Source organism: Dasypus novemcinctus, chromosome 3 (genome assembly GCF_030445035.2).
Source record: "Dasypus novemcinctus isolate mDasNov1 chromosome 3, mDasNov1.1.hap2, whole genome shotgun sequence".
Classification (NCBI taxonomy): domain Eukaryota; kingdom Metazoa; phylum Chordata; class Mammalia; order Cingulata; family Dasypodidae; genus Dasypus; species Dasypus novemcinctus.
In genome coordinates, this window is record NC_080675.1 from 105,969,642 (window position 1) to 105,987,969 (window position 18,328).

At 34.2% G+C, this 18,328-nt stretch overlaps 1 protein-coding gene across 2 annotated transcripts in view; it reads right to left on the reverse strand.

Moving 5' to 3' along the window:
• The window catches only part of DPH6 (diphthamine biosynthesis 6), a 213,049-nt gene that overhangs the window by 4,526 nt on the left and 190,195 nt on the right, over window positions 1-18,328 (reverse strand). For both annotated transcript variants that reach the window (XM_071214094.1, XM_071214093.1), the window contains one exon: window positions 643-793. In XM_071214094.1, the coding sequence (XP_071070195.1) occupies window positions 778-793 (16 nt within the window). In that variant the 3' untranslated portion in view covers window positions 643-777. The remainder of the gene's footprint in view (window positions 1-642; window positions 794-18,328) is intronic.

Genomic DNA, 18,328 nt, shown 5'->3' on the forward strand with positions numbered 1-18,328 from the left:
GTTCAAACTAGGCAAAAGGACTAATTAGAAGTTTAAAGAAAAAGGGAAGGAGCCAATGATGTTAATAGAGAGAAAGAAAATGTATCACCTAAATATATATTTATGACAACTAATTTTCACGGTGTCTACACTATAAAATGATTTAAATGGAAAATAATGTAATTCTACCAATTTTACTCTTTTTAAAATCTCAATAAAGAACACTCAGGTTTTGACTAATTTTTTATTTTTCAGTTGATTGTTTCAGCATCATGAACACATTTTTTTATTTTTCTTTTTTTAAAGGGTTAAATATCATAGTGGTTAAAACTGCTCAGGACTTTGGGTCAGATGCCAATGTTTGAATTTCTACTCCACAACTTACCAGCTGTGCAAAATGGTGATAATGACAGCACTTTAGAATATATTCAGTAATTAGTAATTTAGAACTAAATTAAGTGATATATATATATATATGTAGCTCTCAGTCCTCAAAATAACTGCTCAGTAATATTAGGTGTTATTATTGTTAATATTCTGCAAAAATTAGGAAGTAAAATGTCATAACAGCAAGTTTGTAATTACATGAGCCTTTATAAACAATTCTACTACAGAACAACAGAGGAGATAAAGAAAATATAACCAAGTGAAATATAAGCTTACTTTTTTGTAGAGGAGAAGTTAATGGTTTCCAGATGGAAGCTGGAGTTTCATTTTGTTTCTCTTCTTCTGTTAGAGTAGGGATATTATTCTCATTACAGTTCACCTCACATGGGCAGTTACACATAAACAGCTTGTCTAAGGATGCCAAACGCTAAGGGAAAAGATACTAGTGAGCAGAATAAGAAATGAGTCAGGAAGCTAAAAAAAAAGCTGAAATTGGATAAGCACATGCAATTTACATTTAGTCAAGATAAAGCATAAAGGAAAAGTGAGAAGTTTATCTATTCATAGTAACATGCAATATCTGAGAATGGCAAACAAGTGGATTTTGGTCCCACAATGTGCTCAATGGCCAATATAAAGTGATAGAAGCCCTATTGCAATCATACAAATACTCAGCATATTGCTATAATACAAAATAACAAAGGCATAGCACTATAGTAGCATAGAGTAAGGTTGTGAATTGCTCAAAGAAAAGGGAAAAATATCATATAGCTATTAGATGCAGAAGAGACAAAGTATAAAAAAATCATGTGAAGAAATCTAGGGGAAAGAAAGACTCCTCATGTAGTGGCAGGCCACTATTAGAAAATCACACGTTAGCACCATAAATAAGTGAGTCCAATTAAATTAATTAATATATAAATTAATAGCATTGTCCAAAGTATGGCAAAGTAATATAAATGAAGAAATTTAAAGCACTGGTCATAACTATAAGAAACTATGTTCAATCTGGGTTGAATTTGTGATTGCATGTTGTGACAATGGGACAGGGATTTAAAGGGCACCAAAAAGGCAGTGGAGGTCCATTTTTTAATTCCTCAAATTTCGTATTTAAAAATGGAATAGAGAAGGATACTTATTTGAGATTTTGCTAATTTTAGCTCTAATAGAAACATTTTTTTAAAGATGAAAACTGTCAAGTTACCTTAAAGAGCAACCTACAGGAATCAATTCCAACAGACTCTTGAATTTCTACTAAAGTTTGGTTTAAAATAGGTAGAAAACTAAAACATAGCTTGCAGGTAAATTTGTATATTACAATAGCAAAATAAAACACACTTTTTCAAAGTGGATTCTAAGTGGTTTTTTTTTTTTTATGTTTTTTAAATAAGTTCGCATAACAAAACAGTGTTATAATGTGGGTTTTCATAATATGAGCCTGAGAAAAATGTTGAATGTTCCTGGTAAAACTAACCAATAAATTAGAAATTTTAGAAACGTCAAAGATGTTCACTTCATAATCATTAGATCTTTTTTTTTTTTTTTTAAATTAATTTTTTTTTTATTGACTTTGTAATAATGTTACATTAAAAATATATATGTGAGGTCCCATTCATCCCCACCCCCCCCACCCCCCCCTCTCCCCCCCCAACAACACTCGTTTCCATCATCATGACACATCCATTGGATTTGGTAAGTACATCTTTGGGCACCTCTGCACCTTATAGACAATGGTCCACATCATGGCCCCCACTCTCCTCCATTCCATCCAGTGGGCCCTATGAGGATTTACAATGTCCGGTGATTACCACTGAGGCACCCATTAGATCTTTTTTTACTCAATTTACTTGAATGGAGGTTTTATCCTTCAGATACAGTCAAATAGAAAAGCAATCCAGTCTTGTAGTGCTACCACCCAGCTTTAAAAATTATCACCTCAAGGCTAATCTTTTTCATCCATACTCTCACCCATTACTTCTTACTCTCAACATGGATTATTTGAAAGCAAATTCTAGATATAGTATTTCATCTGTAAATATTTCAGTAACTAGAGATAGGGAACTTTTTCTTTTAAACTATAATGAAAATGCCATTATCACACCTAAGATAATAATTCTGTATTATCTTCAACAATCTCATCAATGTTTAACTAAAATTTAATGAAATACAACAAAATGTAAGACATCATTCTTAGCAAATACTACAACAAATGTCAAAGCAAAAATGTATACTTAATCTATATAAATGACAATTAAAAAACATATGATAAATAATTGAATATTGTTTTCCTCTGAATTATCATGAGGAAAAGTTCTTAAGTACCCATAATTATTTACTTTTAAATCTCCATTTAATACAGAAAAAATTTGACTTTAAGATTCAGCACTCACCAATGAACTATCTCGTGTGTTCACTTTGTTCTGTGACTAATCCTCCCGACTCTCTATATTTATACATGCATACAGACTAAAAAGGGATGATGATGTCTCTATGCACAACACACAAAAGTCCATGTTGTCTTTCTCCTTGTATAGTTGCCTCCTTTCATATTTTATACTGCCTCATGTTCTAGAAATTATCTACTATAGGGATAAACAGGTAGGAACCTACTCTACTTTAAAAGATGGATTTTATATAAATCACTTATTCTTTGACAAATTTAAAGAGTAGGCAAATTTAAGTTAACTTAATTCAACAAATATTTATTGCATGCCTATCAAACACTAGGCCCTGTGATGTTACAAGCATTGTCATGTTGTAGCAGTAAATAGGAGAGAAATGATCTCCCCTCTCCTAGTGCTTATATTTGCTCTAGTAGAAAACTGCAAAAATACGCCAAGGCAATGTCCAAGTAAATCTAACTCTAAAATCAGGAAATGTGATGTATAAAACCGTTATCTGTCTAGCAATATCTGTTTCACATGTGGAAGAAAAATGAGGAAAGGCACGAAGCTTTGCATACAAGAGACCAGACCAGACAACTAACATTAGTGGGAATAGACTGATTAACCAGACATAGATAGGTTTTCTCTGCATTATTCTTCATGGTTAATAACAGCTGTGCTCTAGGTAGGTTAAAAGCTTCTAATTAAACCTGAAGTAATCAATTAAGATAAATTTGAAACATCAAGTCTGTGTTTTACTATAAGATAGCTTTTTTCTTTTGAAGAAGTTTATGATTACCATTGATGATAAAGAGGAGCCAGACTGGAAACAAAAAAGAATTGGAAAAGAATTCAAAGAGGAGATGTAAATTGCCCATCTTAAATCCATTTGAAAACGTTCTCTGTCTTTAGAAAAATGTTTGTTCCAAGCTGAAAGCCCCATTATATGCAATGGAACTGACCCTTGGCTTATAATTAGACTTAGGTCAAAAGTCTAAACCAGAAATTCAAAATTTACACAAACACTTGACTTGAATAAGGAAAGAAAGTCTCCATTTAAGTGAAAGGTATATATTTGAATTCTCAGGAAGACTCAGTTACCATCCCCCATTCTTTTATGAAGCATCATTAAGGAGAGGCTTAAAAAGGAAATAACAAAAATTCTAGAATCCAAAAGGATTTTATATTCTCTCTTTTGACTTTAGTTTAAGTAAATAAATGACCAAATAATGGATATCAAATTGAATCAACAACAAAAAATCAATTAAATAGTATATGCTATAATCCATTGTGTACATAAACAAAAAGTTGGTTACTGAGTTCATAATTCTATTCAGAATTGTATTCAGTTACAATGAAGATGGAAAATTTTATTTATATATTATGAGACAGTTAAAGAATGTGCAAAATTATAAGCAGACAGTAGGTCTTAGCCTATATCTCATTTTTTAAACAAATCAATTTTATTGATATATATTAATAAAGTATAAATCCATCCAAAGTGTATAATCAATGGTATTCAGCATAATCACAGTGTGTATTCATCACTTGAACAATTTTTAGAGCATTGTCATTATTGCAATAATAATAAACAGAAAAACAAGAAAACCTCACCTCTCAATCTCTCTAAGCTTCTCTCCAGACATAGCTATTCTGTTTCTGTCTTTCTAGTTTGTTTGTATTTATATTTTGTAAAAACAGTCCTATATATGCAAAGTTACCCATACTTGTACTTCGCATGAGGTTTCACTATGCTATACAGTCCCATGGTACATTCTTTAGCTTTCCTTCTAGAAGTAAACATGTTCTTAGACTTTCCCTTTCAACCACTGTCATACCCATATAATAGCTCTACTAGTTACAAATACTATGATGTGCTTTTACTATTTCTATTCATTTCCAATAATTTACAAACAACCTTTTTACCAAATCTGCACAGACTAAACCTCAGCTTTCCATTCTCTACCCTTATTCTGTTTTCTGGTGACCTATTAATCTATTCTAATTATTAATTCCATGAGTTTACACAGTATATTTAGTAATTAACAGTGCAATCACACATTATTTGTCCTTTTGTGTCTGGCTTGCTTCACTCAACATAATGTACTCCAGGTTCATCCATGTTGTCATATGCTTCATGACCTTATTTCTTCTTATAGTTGCAAAATATTCCATTGTGTTTATACACAATTTGTTTATCCATTCATCGGTTGATGGACACCTGAATTGTCTTTTGGCAATCAGGAATAATGCTGCTATGACCTTCGGTGTGCAGGTGTCTGGTTTTGTCACTGTTCTCAGTTCTTCTGGGTATATACCTAATAGTAGTATTGCTGGGTCACATGTCGTCTTTATTTAACTTCTTTAGGAACTGCCAAACAGTCCTCTACAATGGCTGTACAATTATACACTCTCACCAACAGTGAATAAGCGTTCCTATAGCTCCACATTTTCTCCAACACTTGTAGTTTTCTGACTTTTTAATAGTGGCCATTCTAAAAGGTGTGAAAATATCTCTCATTGTAGTTTTGACTTTCATTTTCCCAATCACTAGTGATGTTGAACATTTTTTCATGTGTGGTGTTTTTTTTGCCATTTGTATTTCTTCTTTGGACAAATGTCTATTCAAGTTTTTTGCCCAGTTTTTAAACAAACCAATTTGATTGATACATATTAATAAACACACAATTCATCCAAGGTGTACAATCAGTGGTATTTGCTATATACACAGTTGTGCGTTCATCCCTTCATTATTAGAGCATTTTAATTATTTCAATAATAAAAAAACCAGACAAACCAACAAACAAGAAAATTTTCCTCACCTCTCAGTCTCTATATACTTCCCCCGTTGTACATAGCTGCTGTTTCTGACTATTCTATCCAAAGTGTATAACCAATGGCTTTTGGTATGATCACAATGCTGTACATTCATCTCAAAAATTTTAGAACAATTTCATTACTTCAAAAAGAAAGACTCCACACCCCTTAGCATTCCTTCCTCAGACCGACAGAACCACTAAGCTTTCATTTTTATTTATTGACTTATATTTACATTTCATATAAATGGAATCACACAATATGTAGTACTCTGTGTCTGGTGTTCTTCACTTAGTATAATTTTTTTTGTCTGATAACATTTTGTACTACTAACTTAATTTGCTCAGCTTCAAAGAAAAACAGTCTTATATATGCAATTCTACCCATATTCATATTTCACATAATATATTTAGTTCATAATAGGGCAATCATACAGTATTTGTCCTTTTGTGTCTGGCTTGCTTCACTCAACATGTTCTCCAGGTTCATCCATGTTGTCACATGCTTCATAACTTCATTTCTTCTTACCACTGCATAATATTCCATCATGTGTATACTGTACAATTTGTTTATCCATTCATCAGTTGACGGATATTTGTTTTTTGTGTGTGTGAATAATGCTGCTATGAATATCTGTGTGCAGATATCTATTGTGTCACTGCTCTCAGTTCTTCTGGGTATATACCTAGCAATGGTATTGCCAGGTCTCATGCTTTTGCCCATTTTTTAAAACCAGGTAGTTTATCTTCTTATTGTTAAGTTGTAGCATCTCTTTATATATTTTGGGTATTAAACGCTTATTGGATATGGGATTGCCAAATATTTTCTCCCATTGAGTCAGCTGTCTTTTCACCCCTTTGACAAAGTCCTTTGAGGTACAAAAGTATTTAATTTTGAGGAGGTCCCATTCATCTGTTTTTTGTTGTTGTTGTTTCTCATGCTTTGGGTATAAGGTTTAAGAAACTACCACCTACAACAAGATCTTGAATTTTTTCCTACATTTTCTTGTAGGAGTTTCATGGTTCTAGCTTTTATATTTAGGTACTTGATCCATTTTGAGTTAGTTTTTTATATGGCGTGAGATAGGGGTCCTCCTTATTTCTTTTGGATATGGATACAATGAAGATATTATGTGATATTTAAAGAATGTGCAAAAATATAAGCAGATAGTAGATTCTAGCTTATATCTGATTTTAAACTGAACTTGCACTACACCGGTCCTAGTCTATTGGAATTACTTTTAAAACAGGGGAGAATCATATTTCTGCAATGATCTTAATACTTTGTCTTTTAGTAAAACAATTAGGAAAAAGAGACGGTTTTGAGAGAACAATCTTTTTTGTTTTATTTTGTGTTTTTTGGTATAGTTGACATGTGTCAACAATCCACAAGCACACACACATAAATGGATCAAGCGACTATTAAATGTGTATTTGCAAAATATCAGATTAGACTATTTATTCAACACTTTAAACATTTCTATGATTAGTAGCTAATTTTAATATATGAGACTTATTTTTTTTTAAATGTGCATTGCTTTAATCTTTAATTCTTGAGATTTTTCCCCCCCATTATGTCCACAACTACTTTACTTCTTCCAGGGACCTACTTAAATCCCATTTTTAATATGCTGAAAAGGCACTGTGTACTAATTAAAGCATCATATTGAAAAAAAAAAATCATTCTTCTGATTTCTCATAAAAATTCTACGTTAGCAATATACTGGGAAGTTGCTCCTTTTTTTAAACAAACAACTATAAATTGTTCTGTGTCCTTAGATTATAAACCCTTAATATATTTTAATGCAGTTATTATCTAATTTTAAAATAAAAAAGAAAAATTTTTAGAAATGAGAAATATCTAGAATTCCTTCCCAACAAGTCACTTCCCATGATTTTTGGTTCTTTTTCAGATGCATAAATTTTACACACCTAAAATCATACTGTAGACATAATTGTTTATCATTTAAAGATAAGTAACAAGTAATTTTATACATGCTGCATAGTTTGTATTTTCAGGGGCTATATTAATATTCCATGAGCTTGATATACCATAATTTAACCATGGCCATTGAAAAGAAAAAGGCAAAGATCTTGATATGTAAAATGTTTAGAACAGTGCCTAATATACAGTAAGCTCTTCATTAGTTTTAGCTATAATGATCTCCATCATTACTATCATTGCTATTATTGTAATAATTATTAAGGTACAGAAAATTGTGAAACTTGAAAAGAATGAAAAGATGTATAAATATTCAAATTAAATTGATATGTCTATATTCTTGTGAAATTCAAGAGTCAACTAAAATATATTAGAAACAAAATTTTGTAAGACAGTTTTACAAAATGAATTCATTAAAAAATCAGAAGCTTTCTTTACAGAAATAATAACTTGTTGGAAAACACAATGGAAGATTGTAGTTATAGCTAGCATTATTGAACATTTGTTAAGTGCCAAGCTCCATTGTAAGTATAATACATTAAATTTATTTACTCATTTACCCTCAAAACCACCTTAGTGCTGGTTTATGTTACAACATGGATGTACTTAGAAGACATAATGTTGAGTGTAATAATCCAAATACAATAGGACAAATCTTGTATGTTTTTTTATATCAAATATTTAGAAAAAGAGAAAGCAGAATGTGCCTTCAAAGGGTAGAAAACAGGGGGGGAATGGGGAGTTCCTTACTAATGGGTATGAGTTTTGGTTTAGGATAGTGAAAACAGTCTGGAATAGAGAGTGGTCAGAGTTACACAGTATTGTCAATATAAGTAATATCAAAGAATTACCCACTTAAAATGGTTAACTTGATTTTTATATTTTACCATAATTAAAAATAAGTAGGCAAGCCCCATGCAGAAGGAGTGTGCTCCATAAGGAGAGCCACTCTTGCGAAAAAAGTGCAGATTGCCCAGGAGTGGCGCTGCACACATGGAGAGCTGATACAGCAAGATGATGCAACAAAAAGGGACTCAGGTTTCCGGTGCCGCTGACAAGAATCCAAACAGACACAGAAGAATACACATAGCGAATGGACAAAGAGAGCAGACAATGCGGGGGGGGGGGGGGGGGGGGGGGGGGGGAGGGGAGGGCAGGGAAGGGGAGAGAAATAAATAAAAAATAAATCTTGTAAAAAACACCTTATGAGGTATACGCTACCATATGTCATCAAATTTAACACATCAATTATAAGACACACCATAATTTCAAAGATGTTAAAATATGGAAAAATTGTCTTAGAATGAATAAAATACGATATTATCATCTCTATTATACAGTTGAGGAAACTGAGGTGAGAGGTTAGGAAACTTGCCCATGTAAGTGGAAGGCAGCCTGGTATACCTTCTATTTCTTGGTAGACATAAAGGAAAATTATTTCCTAAATTAGTTTTGTATTCAGAAACTTTGCTGTACTTGTTATTAACTCTAAGAGGGTGCCTGTAGATTTCTTATGCATTTTCTATGTATACAGTAATTTTATGAGGAAAAAAATGTTTTTTGTTCTTCCATTCTAGAACTTACACACTTGTTTTTCTTGCTGTATCCACTGGATGAATTGAAGTGGTGATGTTAGGCATTCTACCTTGTCTCTAAAGTACAATGGGAAACTTCCATCACTTCACCCTGAAACATCATGCTAGCTACATCTATTGATATGATCTTATGTGGCCTTTGTTATTCCTGTTACTATGGTGAGTTTATTGATTTCCTTTCAGCTGGTAAGTTAACCTTGCTTCCCCTGGAATAACTCAATTTAGTAGTGATGTATTATTCATTTTATATATCCTTGGATTCAATTTGATAATATTTGTGAAGGATTTAAAAATCTACATTGATGAATGTGACATAATTTTCCTTTTTCTTAATGTTATCAAGTTTTACTATTGCGAAGTTCATATATGGTTAAAGTTAGAAACATGTCATACAAATATAGATTGCGCATGTATCAATATCAGTAAAGATTTATTTAACTCATTGAGTATAAAGTAAGTTCTATGAGAATCAGAGAAAATATATATGTATTCAAAGTGTGCCATAATAAGATGATGAGAAGATATAAAATTGCTTAATGTCCTACAGAGCAATACAAAACAAAACAAAACAAAACTTACTTTTGGAGTTATCTTTTCTACCTGACAGAAATCATTCACACTTCTACCAGACAAAAAGTAAAATAAGTAACTTCACTTAGTCTGGGCCTTAGTCAGTAAATAGTAAGTCAAATGATGCTCTTTCATAGCTGATAACAATTGTTTCACAACAATGCAAGATGCTGGTGGTGTGGTGATATATGGGAGCCCTGTATGATGATATGCATGCTTGTTTTCTAAGTTCACAACTTTTACTACACACTTATTGTTATGTATGTTCATGTATGAATGATATATTCTAATAAAATTTTTAAAAATACATTATTTTCTTAAAAGATACTTAGATTACACAAATATTACATAAAAAATAAAGGGGATTCCCATATGCCTCACTCCCTATACCTCCCACATTTTCTCACATTAACAATATCCTTCATTAGTGTGGTACATTTGTTACAATTGATGAACACATTTTGGAGCATTGCAACTAAGCATGGATTAGAGTTTACATTGTAGTTCACACTCTCTCCTGAACAATTTTTTAGATTATGGCAAGATATATAATGGCCTGTATCTGTCATTGCAATGTCATTCAGAACAACTCCCAAGTCCCAAAAATGCACCCATGTTACACCTGTTTTTCCCTCTTCCTGACCTCAGAACCTGCAGTGGCTCCTGCCTCCACATCAATGATATAAGATCTTACATTGCTAGAATCATGATAAGTATATAGTAGAACACCAGTACATCTTTGGTCCATAGTTCATTCCCCAATCCTGAGTGTTCTGTCACACTGGGGAGCATAAATTCCAGTGTAGGGCCCACTGGCAAGGCACCAAGTTATCTGCCCTGTCTATAGTGTCTGGATGTCTCCAGAGCCCTCAGGAGCCCTGCTATTTGAGGTAGTATTCACTTTGGCAGTCAATGAGATCCTGCTGAAACATGCATAAACATACATCTGAAATGACATCCCAACTCACTTTGAAGTCTCTTAGACATATAAACTCATTTGTCTTTACCTTTTGCCCCTTTTGGTCAAGGTCTTTCTCCAATTGCATTGCTAGTTGGTGCCAGGGAGGCTCATTCCCAGGAGTCATGTCCTATGCTGGGGTTAGGTAATGCATTTATAAGCTGAGTTTGGCTTAGATAGAGGCCACATTTGAGCAACAAGGAGACTTTCTGGAGGTAACTCTTAGGCACCCTATAATACTAGGCTAAGTTTCAATTTCAAAAGTAAAGGTTCATAAGTACAGTCATCAATATCAAAGGCCCATCAATGAACCATCCTCCTTCACTGGTCATTGCCCCTGTACTCAGGGGATTCTTGCTGTTTCATTAGAGAATGTGGCAGAGCTCCCCAGGATGGGAATTCAATATTCTTTCAGTTATTTTGTTAATCTCCACCCACGTGACAGTGCCCCATGAACACTCGAACACATTTTTCTGCCTTATAGGTATGCCCCAGGTGAACCACCTCCCATGTATCCCCCGATACTGCCACTCCACACCAATGATCCTCTTGTCATAATTGTAACCCTTCTGTGATCTGAAACTTCTTAAAAAATGAAGCCAACAAAATAACCAAATACAATTAATAAGGAAATGAAATGATAATGACAATTTTAAAAATAATAAAACAAAAAATTTTTAAAAATTTAAAAATTAAAAAAAATTTGTTAAAATGATGAAAAAATATTTTAAAAATCTGACATTATGTTTTTCATCACTGTAAGATCTGTTGTCTTGTATGTTCAGTAATATTTTCTTCCATTTATGCCCCCATGTCTTACTTTTTTTCATTTTGTCTTCAAAGAAGTTTTAAGTTACAGAAAAGTCCCATACAGAATATAGGGGATTTCTATATACCCAACATCCTCCCCCTTTTCTCCTTTCCCATATTAATAACATTTATAGGTGGATGGGACATTAGTTACAATTGATATACAAATATTTAAACAACTAACCATTGTCAATGGTTTACATTATGGTTTACATTTTGGACCATACAGTTTTATAAATTCTGATGGAATTTAACATGGCTTGTATCAATCATTGCAAGATCATGTAGAAAATCTCCATTACCCCCAAAAGGCCCCACATTCCATCTATTCTATTTCTCCCTCCCTCTCCCCTCAGGGCCCATGGCAACCACCAGGTTTCACTATTTGAAGAACAAGATTCATAATTAATTGCACCAACATTGAAGGCTTGACATACTGGTCTGTCCTCTATTAAGCACTGCCAATGCTCTAGACAGACACCTACCCCTCTATTTGAGAGTTTAGAAGGCCTCCCCAGGATGGAAGTCCAATACCTTCCTGCTCATTATGTGGGTCTCCACCCACTCCAATAAAATTTTATTTAAAAAAAATAGTAATGGGAAGCAGACTTGGCTCAACAGATAGAGCATCTGTCTACCACATGGGAGGTCCATGGTTCAAACCCAGGGCCTCTTTGACCTGTGTAGAGCTGGCTCATGCGCAGTGTTGATGTGCGCAAGGAGTGCCGTGCCACACAGGGGTGTCTCCTGAGTAAGGGAGCCCCACGCACAAGGAGTGCACCCCATAAGGAGAGCCACCCAGTGCGAAAAAAGTGCAGCCTGTCCAGGAATGGTGTTGCACACACGGAGAGCTGATGCAGCAAGATTATGCAACAAAAAGAGACACAGATTCCCAGTGCCACTGACAAGAATAGAAGTGGACACAGAAGAACACACAGTGAATGGACACAGAAAACAGACAACTGGGTGGGGAGGGGGAAGTGGAGAAAAGTAAATTAAAAAAAAAAATAGTAAGTCACAGAAGCAGATGTGGCTTAAGTGACTGGGCTCCCATCTATCATAAAGGAGGTCCAGGGTTTGATTCCCAGGGCCTCCTGGTGAAGGCAAGCTGGCCTACATGGTGAGCTGCCCTGAGCAGAGAGCTGGACCACGCACAGTGCTGACCCATGCGGTGTACTGAACTGTGTGCCAGAGTGCTAACCCATGCAGAGAGCTGGTGCAGCAAGATGAAACAACAAAAAGAGACACAGAGAAAAGACAATAAGAGATACAGCAGACCAGGAAGCTGAGGTGGCACAAGAGATCGAGTGCCTCTCTCCCACTCTGGAAGGTCCCAGGATCTGGTCCCGGTGCTACCTAAAGAGAAGATAAACAGACACAGAAAAACACAGAGCAAATGGACGCAGGGAGCAGTGAGTGCAAAAAATGAGGGGGGGGGGGGGGGTGGGTTGAGAAAGAAATAATCTTAAAAAAAATAAGCCAAACAAAGCTTCATTTTCCTGGAGAATTAAATAATTCTTAGGTGGGCCTGTTGGACAATGCCCCTGTAAAACATTTAAAAGAAATGCAGTGATCCTTTCCAAAACATTTCCAAAAGAAATGTTGGTTATACTTAAAAGAATCTAGATTCCACTGACCACCTAAAATGAGTTAGGGTGTGCTCTGTTTTCTGGAAAAGTTTCTGTAAAATTGTCTTTTTTCCCCCATTAAATTCTTAATAAAATTGATAAGTGAATCCACCTAGACCTGTAGCTGTATGAAGATTTTCAATAACCGATTCAATTTCTTTGATAGATATAAATATAGGAATATATAGATTTGCCATACTATCCTCATGTCAAAAAATTTTTTTAGGAATTTTTCTATTTCATTTAAGTTTTCAAGTTATTTTGACAAACATGGTTGGTAATAATCTCTTATTTTAACATCTGAAGAAACTAATGATTTAAAAATTTCTGGTAGTATGTAATGGCGTCTCTTTTTTTATCTTGATCACTGTTGCCAGGGACTGATAAGCTTTACTCATTTCTAAGCGCCATCCATTGGCTTTGGTAATCTCTCTATTGTATGTTTATTTTCTATTTAATTAATTTCTTTATTAATTCCATTTCCATTTTTATTCCTTATTTCCATTTTTTTTGTTAAATTGCTATTCTTTTTTTTTCTAATTTTTTAAGATAATTGTTTAGCTCATTGTTTTTCAGACTTTCTGCTTGTCTAATATATTCGAGACTATAAATTTCATTGCTTTAATATTATTCCACAAGTTTTGATATGTCAGAGTTTTCATTATCATTTGGTTCAAAATATTTATTCATTTCCATTGGGATTTATTCTTTGTATCATGGATATTTAGAAACTTACTGCTTAATTTGCACATATTTGTAGGTTTTCTAACTTAGTTATTTCTCATTTTATCTCAGTGGTCAAAGAATATTCACTGAGTCAATCCTTTGAAATTTCTAGACTTGATTTATGGCCTTAGATATGGCCAATTTGTGCATACTTTCTAGTTTTCTTGAAAAGAATATGTGCTCAGCAGCCACTGGGTGCAGTGTTTCTCTGTCTATTGGGTCAAGCTTCCTAATTACATTGTTTTATTGTCTATATTCAAACCTTTTTTTCAGTCTTCTTTTTCTACCAATGCTTGAGAAAGACATAGGCCAATCTTTCCCATGACTGGATTGGTCTATTTCCCCTTGTCAGTTTTTATTACACAGATTTTGAGGCTGTGCTATTACATGTATATGAATTTAAAATTGTTACACCTCACTGGTAAATCAAGCCTTCTAACACTATGAAATACACTTTGTCTACTGTAATGCTTTTCATCTTTAAGCCTATTTTGTCTTTTATATAATAATAATAGCTTCATAAGCTCTCTTTTGTCTTATATTTACATGGCATGTGTTTTCCCATCTTTTAATTTCTATCCTTCTGCATTTTTTTTAGCTATGTCTCTTCCAAACAGCAAATAATTTAACTCCTTTTTTACTGTGACAGATACTTTGTCTTTCATTGAAACATTTGATTAATTTATCTTTAATGCAATTACTGATAAATGTGCATTTAAATCTACACTTACACCACATGATTTCTGCTTATGCTACCTGTTCTAGTTCTCATATTCTTTCCTCTTGCCTTTATAAAAATTGTTTTTATTCCATTTTCCCTCCATTAGATTGCATGTTATACCTACTTATACCGCATATTACACTCACTCAAAGTAGTTTATAGCATGTTTTTCTGATGTAAAAATGGTTATTAATATAAACATTGCCCTTTTTCATGGGCAATGCAGACTTTAACTGTTTAACTCCATTTCCCCACAACCCTGATTCATATATGTTGTTATGTATTTAACGCAATACTTTTTGATCTTTCTGCATCTCTGATCTTTCATGTGACATCATTTTCTTCTCCTAAACATTTTTTTTTTTAAACACATTTTAAAATTAAAGTTCTAAACATTCTTTAGTATCCTTTGGTGTGGGTCTGCTTATAGTGAATTTTCTTAGATTTTGTCTGAAAATTTCTTCACTTCTATTTTTTCCTCATGAGGGTAATTGTTTTTGGTTGTTCAATTCACTATTGTATTCCCAATGTCTAAACAGAGCCAAGCATATAGCAATGATCACTTAATAAATATTTGTATAATAAATTAGTAAGCTACCTCTCTTTTTTATAAGAAATTATGAGACTGAAACTTTACAAAAAAGCCAAGTAGAAAATGTATTTCTTTAAAGAAAAAACAAGTAAATATTAAAGGAAAAATAAGATAGTTATCTTGAGTTTGAAACCAGAAGAAAAATCAATTGGTTATTTTTGTTGTTATCCTTCCTCAAATTGATGTATCTCCCATAGATTTATGGCTTAAGAACACTCCTCCACCACTGCCCTATTTGATTCTAGACTTCTTGACATATCAGTATGTTGCTGCTACTACTGAAGTCTGTGTGCTAGGGACAGAAATGAATAATGCAACTTCTAAACGTGGGTGAATCCAATGCTTGATTTATTAATCTTCCCCAGTGACCATTTGTAGAAGCAGTGATGCAGTGGTACGCAAGGCCCAAGACCATCCCAGTCCCAAGATGCAATGTTTAAATTACATAGCATTAGGTTTTAAATCCTACTAAGTGGGAAGTGGATTTGGCTCAACTGATAGAGCATCCACCTACCACATGGGAGGTCCAGCGTTCAAATCCAGGGCCTCCTGACCCATCTGGTGAGCTGGCCCATGCACAGTGCTTATGCAAGTAAGGAGTGCCCTGCCATGCAGGGGTGTCCCCCGTGTAGGGGAACCCCATGAGCAAGGAGTGCGCTCCATAAGGAGAGCCACCCCATGTGAAAAAAGTGCAGCCCGCCCAGGAGTGTCGCTGCACACACAGAGAGCTGATGCAGCAAGATGACGCAACAAAAAGAGACACAGATTCCCTGTGCCACTGACAAGAATACAAGCAGACTACAGAAGAACACACAGCAAATGGACACAGAGAGCAGACAACAGAGAGGGAAAAGGGATAGAAGTAAATAAAAAATAAATCTTAAAAAAAATCCTGCTAAGTATCTTGCTCTCTCTTACCACATATGTTTTTCTGCTTCTTAGAATGAAAGCAAAAGGAGAGTTGCTGAGGTGGGGTAAGAAAGTAGTGCTGAGTCAAATGTTGGTGAATAAAAGTCAACCTTTATTTCCCGCTTTTGTGTTCCATTTGTAAGGAAATGCTTTTAGGTGGCATAGAAACAGTGGTAGCATATCTCCACAGAGGGGATCAGTGAATTTATATATATTTCCATGAGTGGTAGGAGCAAATTACTGTGTAGAATATACTGAGGAGGTCTGCCATCCTTATACTTTTAGGCATCTTCTGTATGTACACTTTTCCCCCAAGAGTCTCTTCTTAAGACTTTTTACTTTAGGATCAAATAGATTTCAACACCAAGTTGTGGGTACTGGTTTCATGTGAGTTTTAAAGGACCCTAGTAAGTCTTTTTATATCCAAACTGCTAAAACGTTGTAGAATAAAATTTAAATATTTAAAATTGGAACTACCTCCATCCCATTAAATTTCTTTATAAATATTAAAAAAAAATACATCCTTCTTGTAAGAAGTGATAAATTATAATTATGTAAAGAATTAAGCTCTAACTGCCTACCCCACCAAAGAAATCAATAGTATGGGTCTGGTGATTATATGTTCCATGTCTTGTTATCCTCATTTGAACATAAATAAATATATAAGCTTCATATGTTTACCACTGTTTTTAGAAAAACAGTATATTAGTTTTCTAGAGTTGCTGTAATGAAGTACCACAAATTGAGTAGCTGAAGTCAAGAGAGATTTGTTCTCTCAGAGTTTTGGGGGTTAGAAGTTCAAAATCAAGGTTTTAGCAGGGCCATATTTCCTCTGAAAGTTCTAGGGAGGAATACTTCCATGCCTCTTCTTAGCTTCTAGTTGCCCCAGGAATTTCTTGGCTTATGGCAGCATAACTCCAATCTCTACCTCTGACTTCACACAGCCGTATTCACAATGTATTCTCCTTTCAGCATCTTTGTCTCTTCTCCATTTCTTATAAGGACACCAGTCATATGGGATATTGTCCCATCCTAATTCAATATGACCTCATGCTAACTTGAATATGTATACAAAGACCCTATTTCCAAATAAGGTCACATTCAGAGGTACTATGGGTTAGGATTTTAACATATCTTTTTGTTGAAAAGAATTTAATCCATTACACATAGGATCATATGATATACATCACTCTTGGCCTTGATTCAACAATATATTATGGCCATAACTTCAGCTCAGCTTAACCAAACTAGTGATGTTATCACTGGAATCATGATGCTGTGTATAATGATTACCATAATCACTTCAACTTAAATTAAAATTAGAATTTTCTATAATTTGCCCATATTTTGTAGTGAATCCCATGTAGACACAATTTTAAAAACAGAGTAAGTGCTCATAAGTAATTTTTGGGCTAAAGAGAATATTAAAAGCATAAAGATAGTTTAATGTGACATAGTATGAAATTTTTAAAAACAACTCATGATATTTTTATTTTTATTTTTATTTTTATTTTTATTTTTATTAAAGATTTATTTATTTATTTAATTTCCTCCCCTCCCCTGGTTGTCTGTTCTTGGTGTCTATTTGCTGCGTCTTGTGTCTTTGTCCGCTTCTGTTGTCGTCAGTGGTACGGGAAGTGTGGGCGGCGCCATTCCTGGTCAGGCTGCTCTTTCTTTTCACGCTGGGCGGCTTTCCTCACGGGCGCACTCCTTGCGCGTGGGGCTCCCCCACGCGGGGGACACCCTTGCGTGGCACGGCACTCCTTGCGCGCATGAGCACTGCGCATGGCCAGCTCCACACGGGTCAAGGAGGCCGGGGTTTGAACCGCGGACCTCCCATATGGTAGACGGACGCCCTAACCGCTGGGCCAAAGTCCGTTTCCCGATATTTTTAAAATAAAGGATAAAAACTGAAAGAGCCAACAATGGGCTGAGACTGAAGGTATCTTTCAAAAGTTACAACTTCTAACAATGTGAGTTTTTATGATTATATATAATCTATAATTATCCCAAAAGATTATTGCAAGTAAAACAAAATTTAATAGAGGAGTATATTAGTAAAATTGGGGCTAAATTTCTGTGACTCTTGTCTTTTTACAAACAATGACTTTCCTAATAATTAATTGGAAATACCATTTTTCATAAAGCTGTTTGAAAATTTAAAACAACTACCTAAGGAAAAGAGCTTCTGAATTGTTAAAAGTAAAAATCTTGAATCTTCTGTAAAAGGTTATGCATTTTAATATGATTTTTTGCTTGATTTATGTAAAGCTTTGTATTTTTCATTTTCTCAAGCCTGTCATAGTAATGA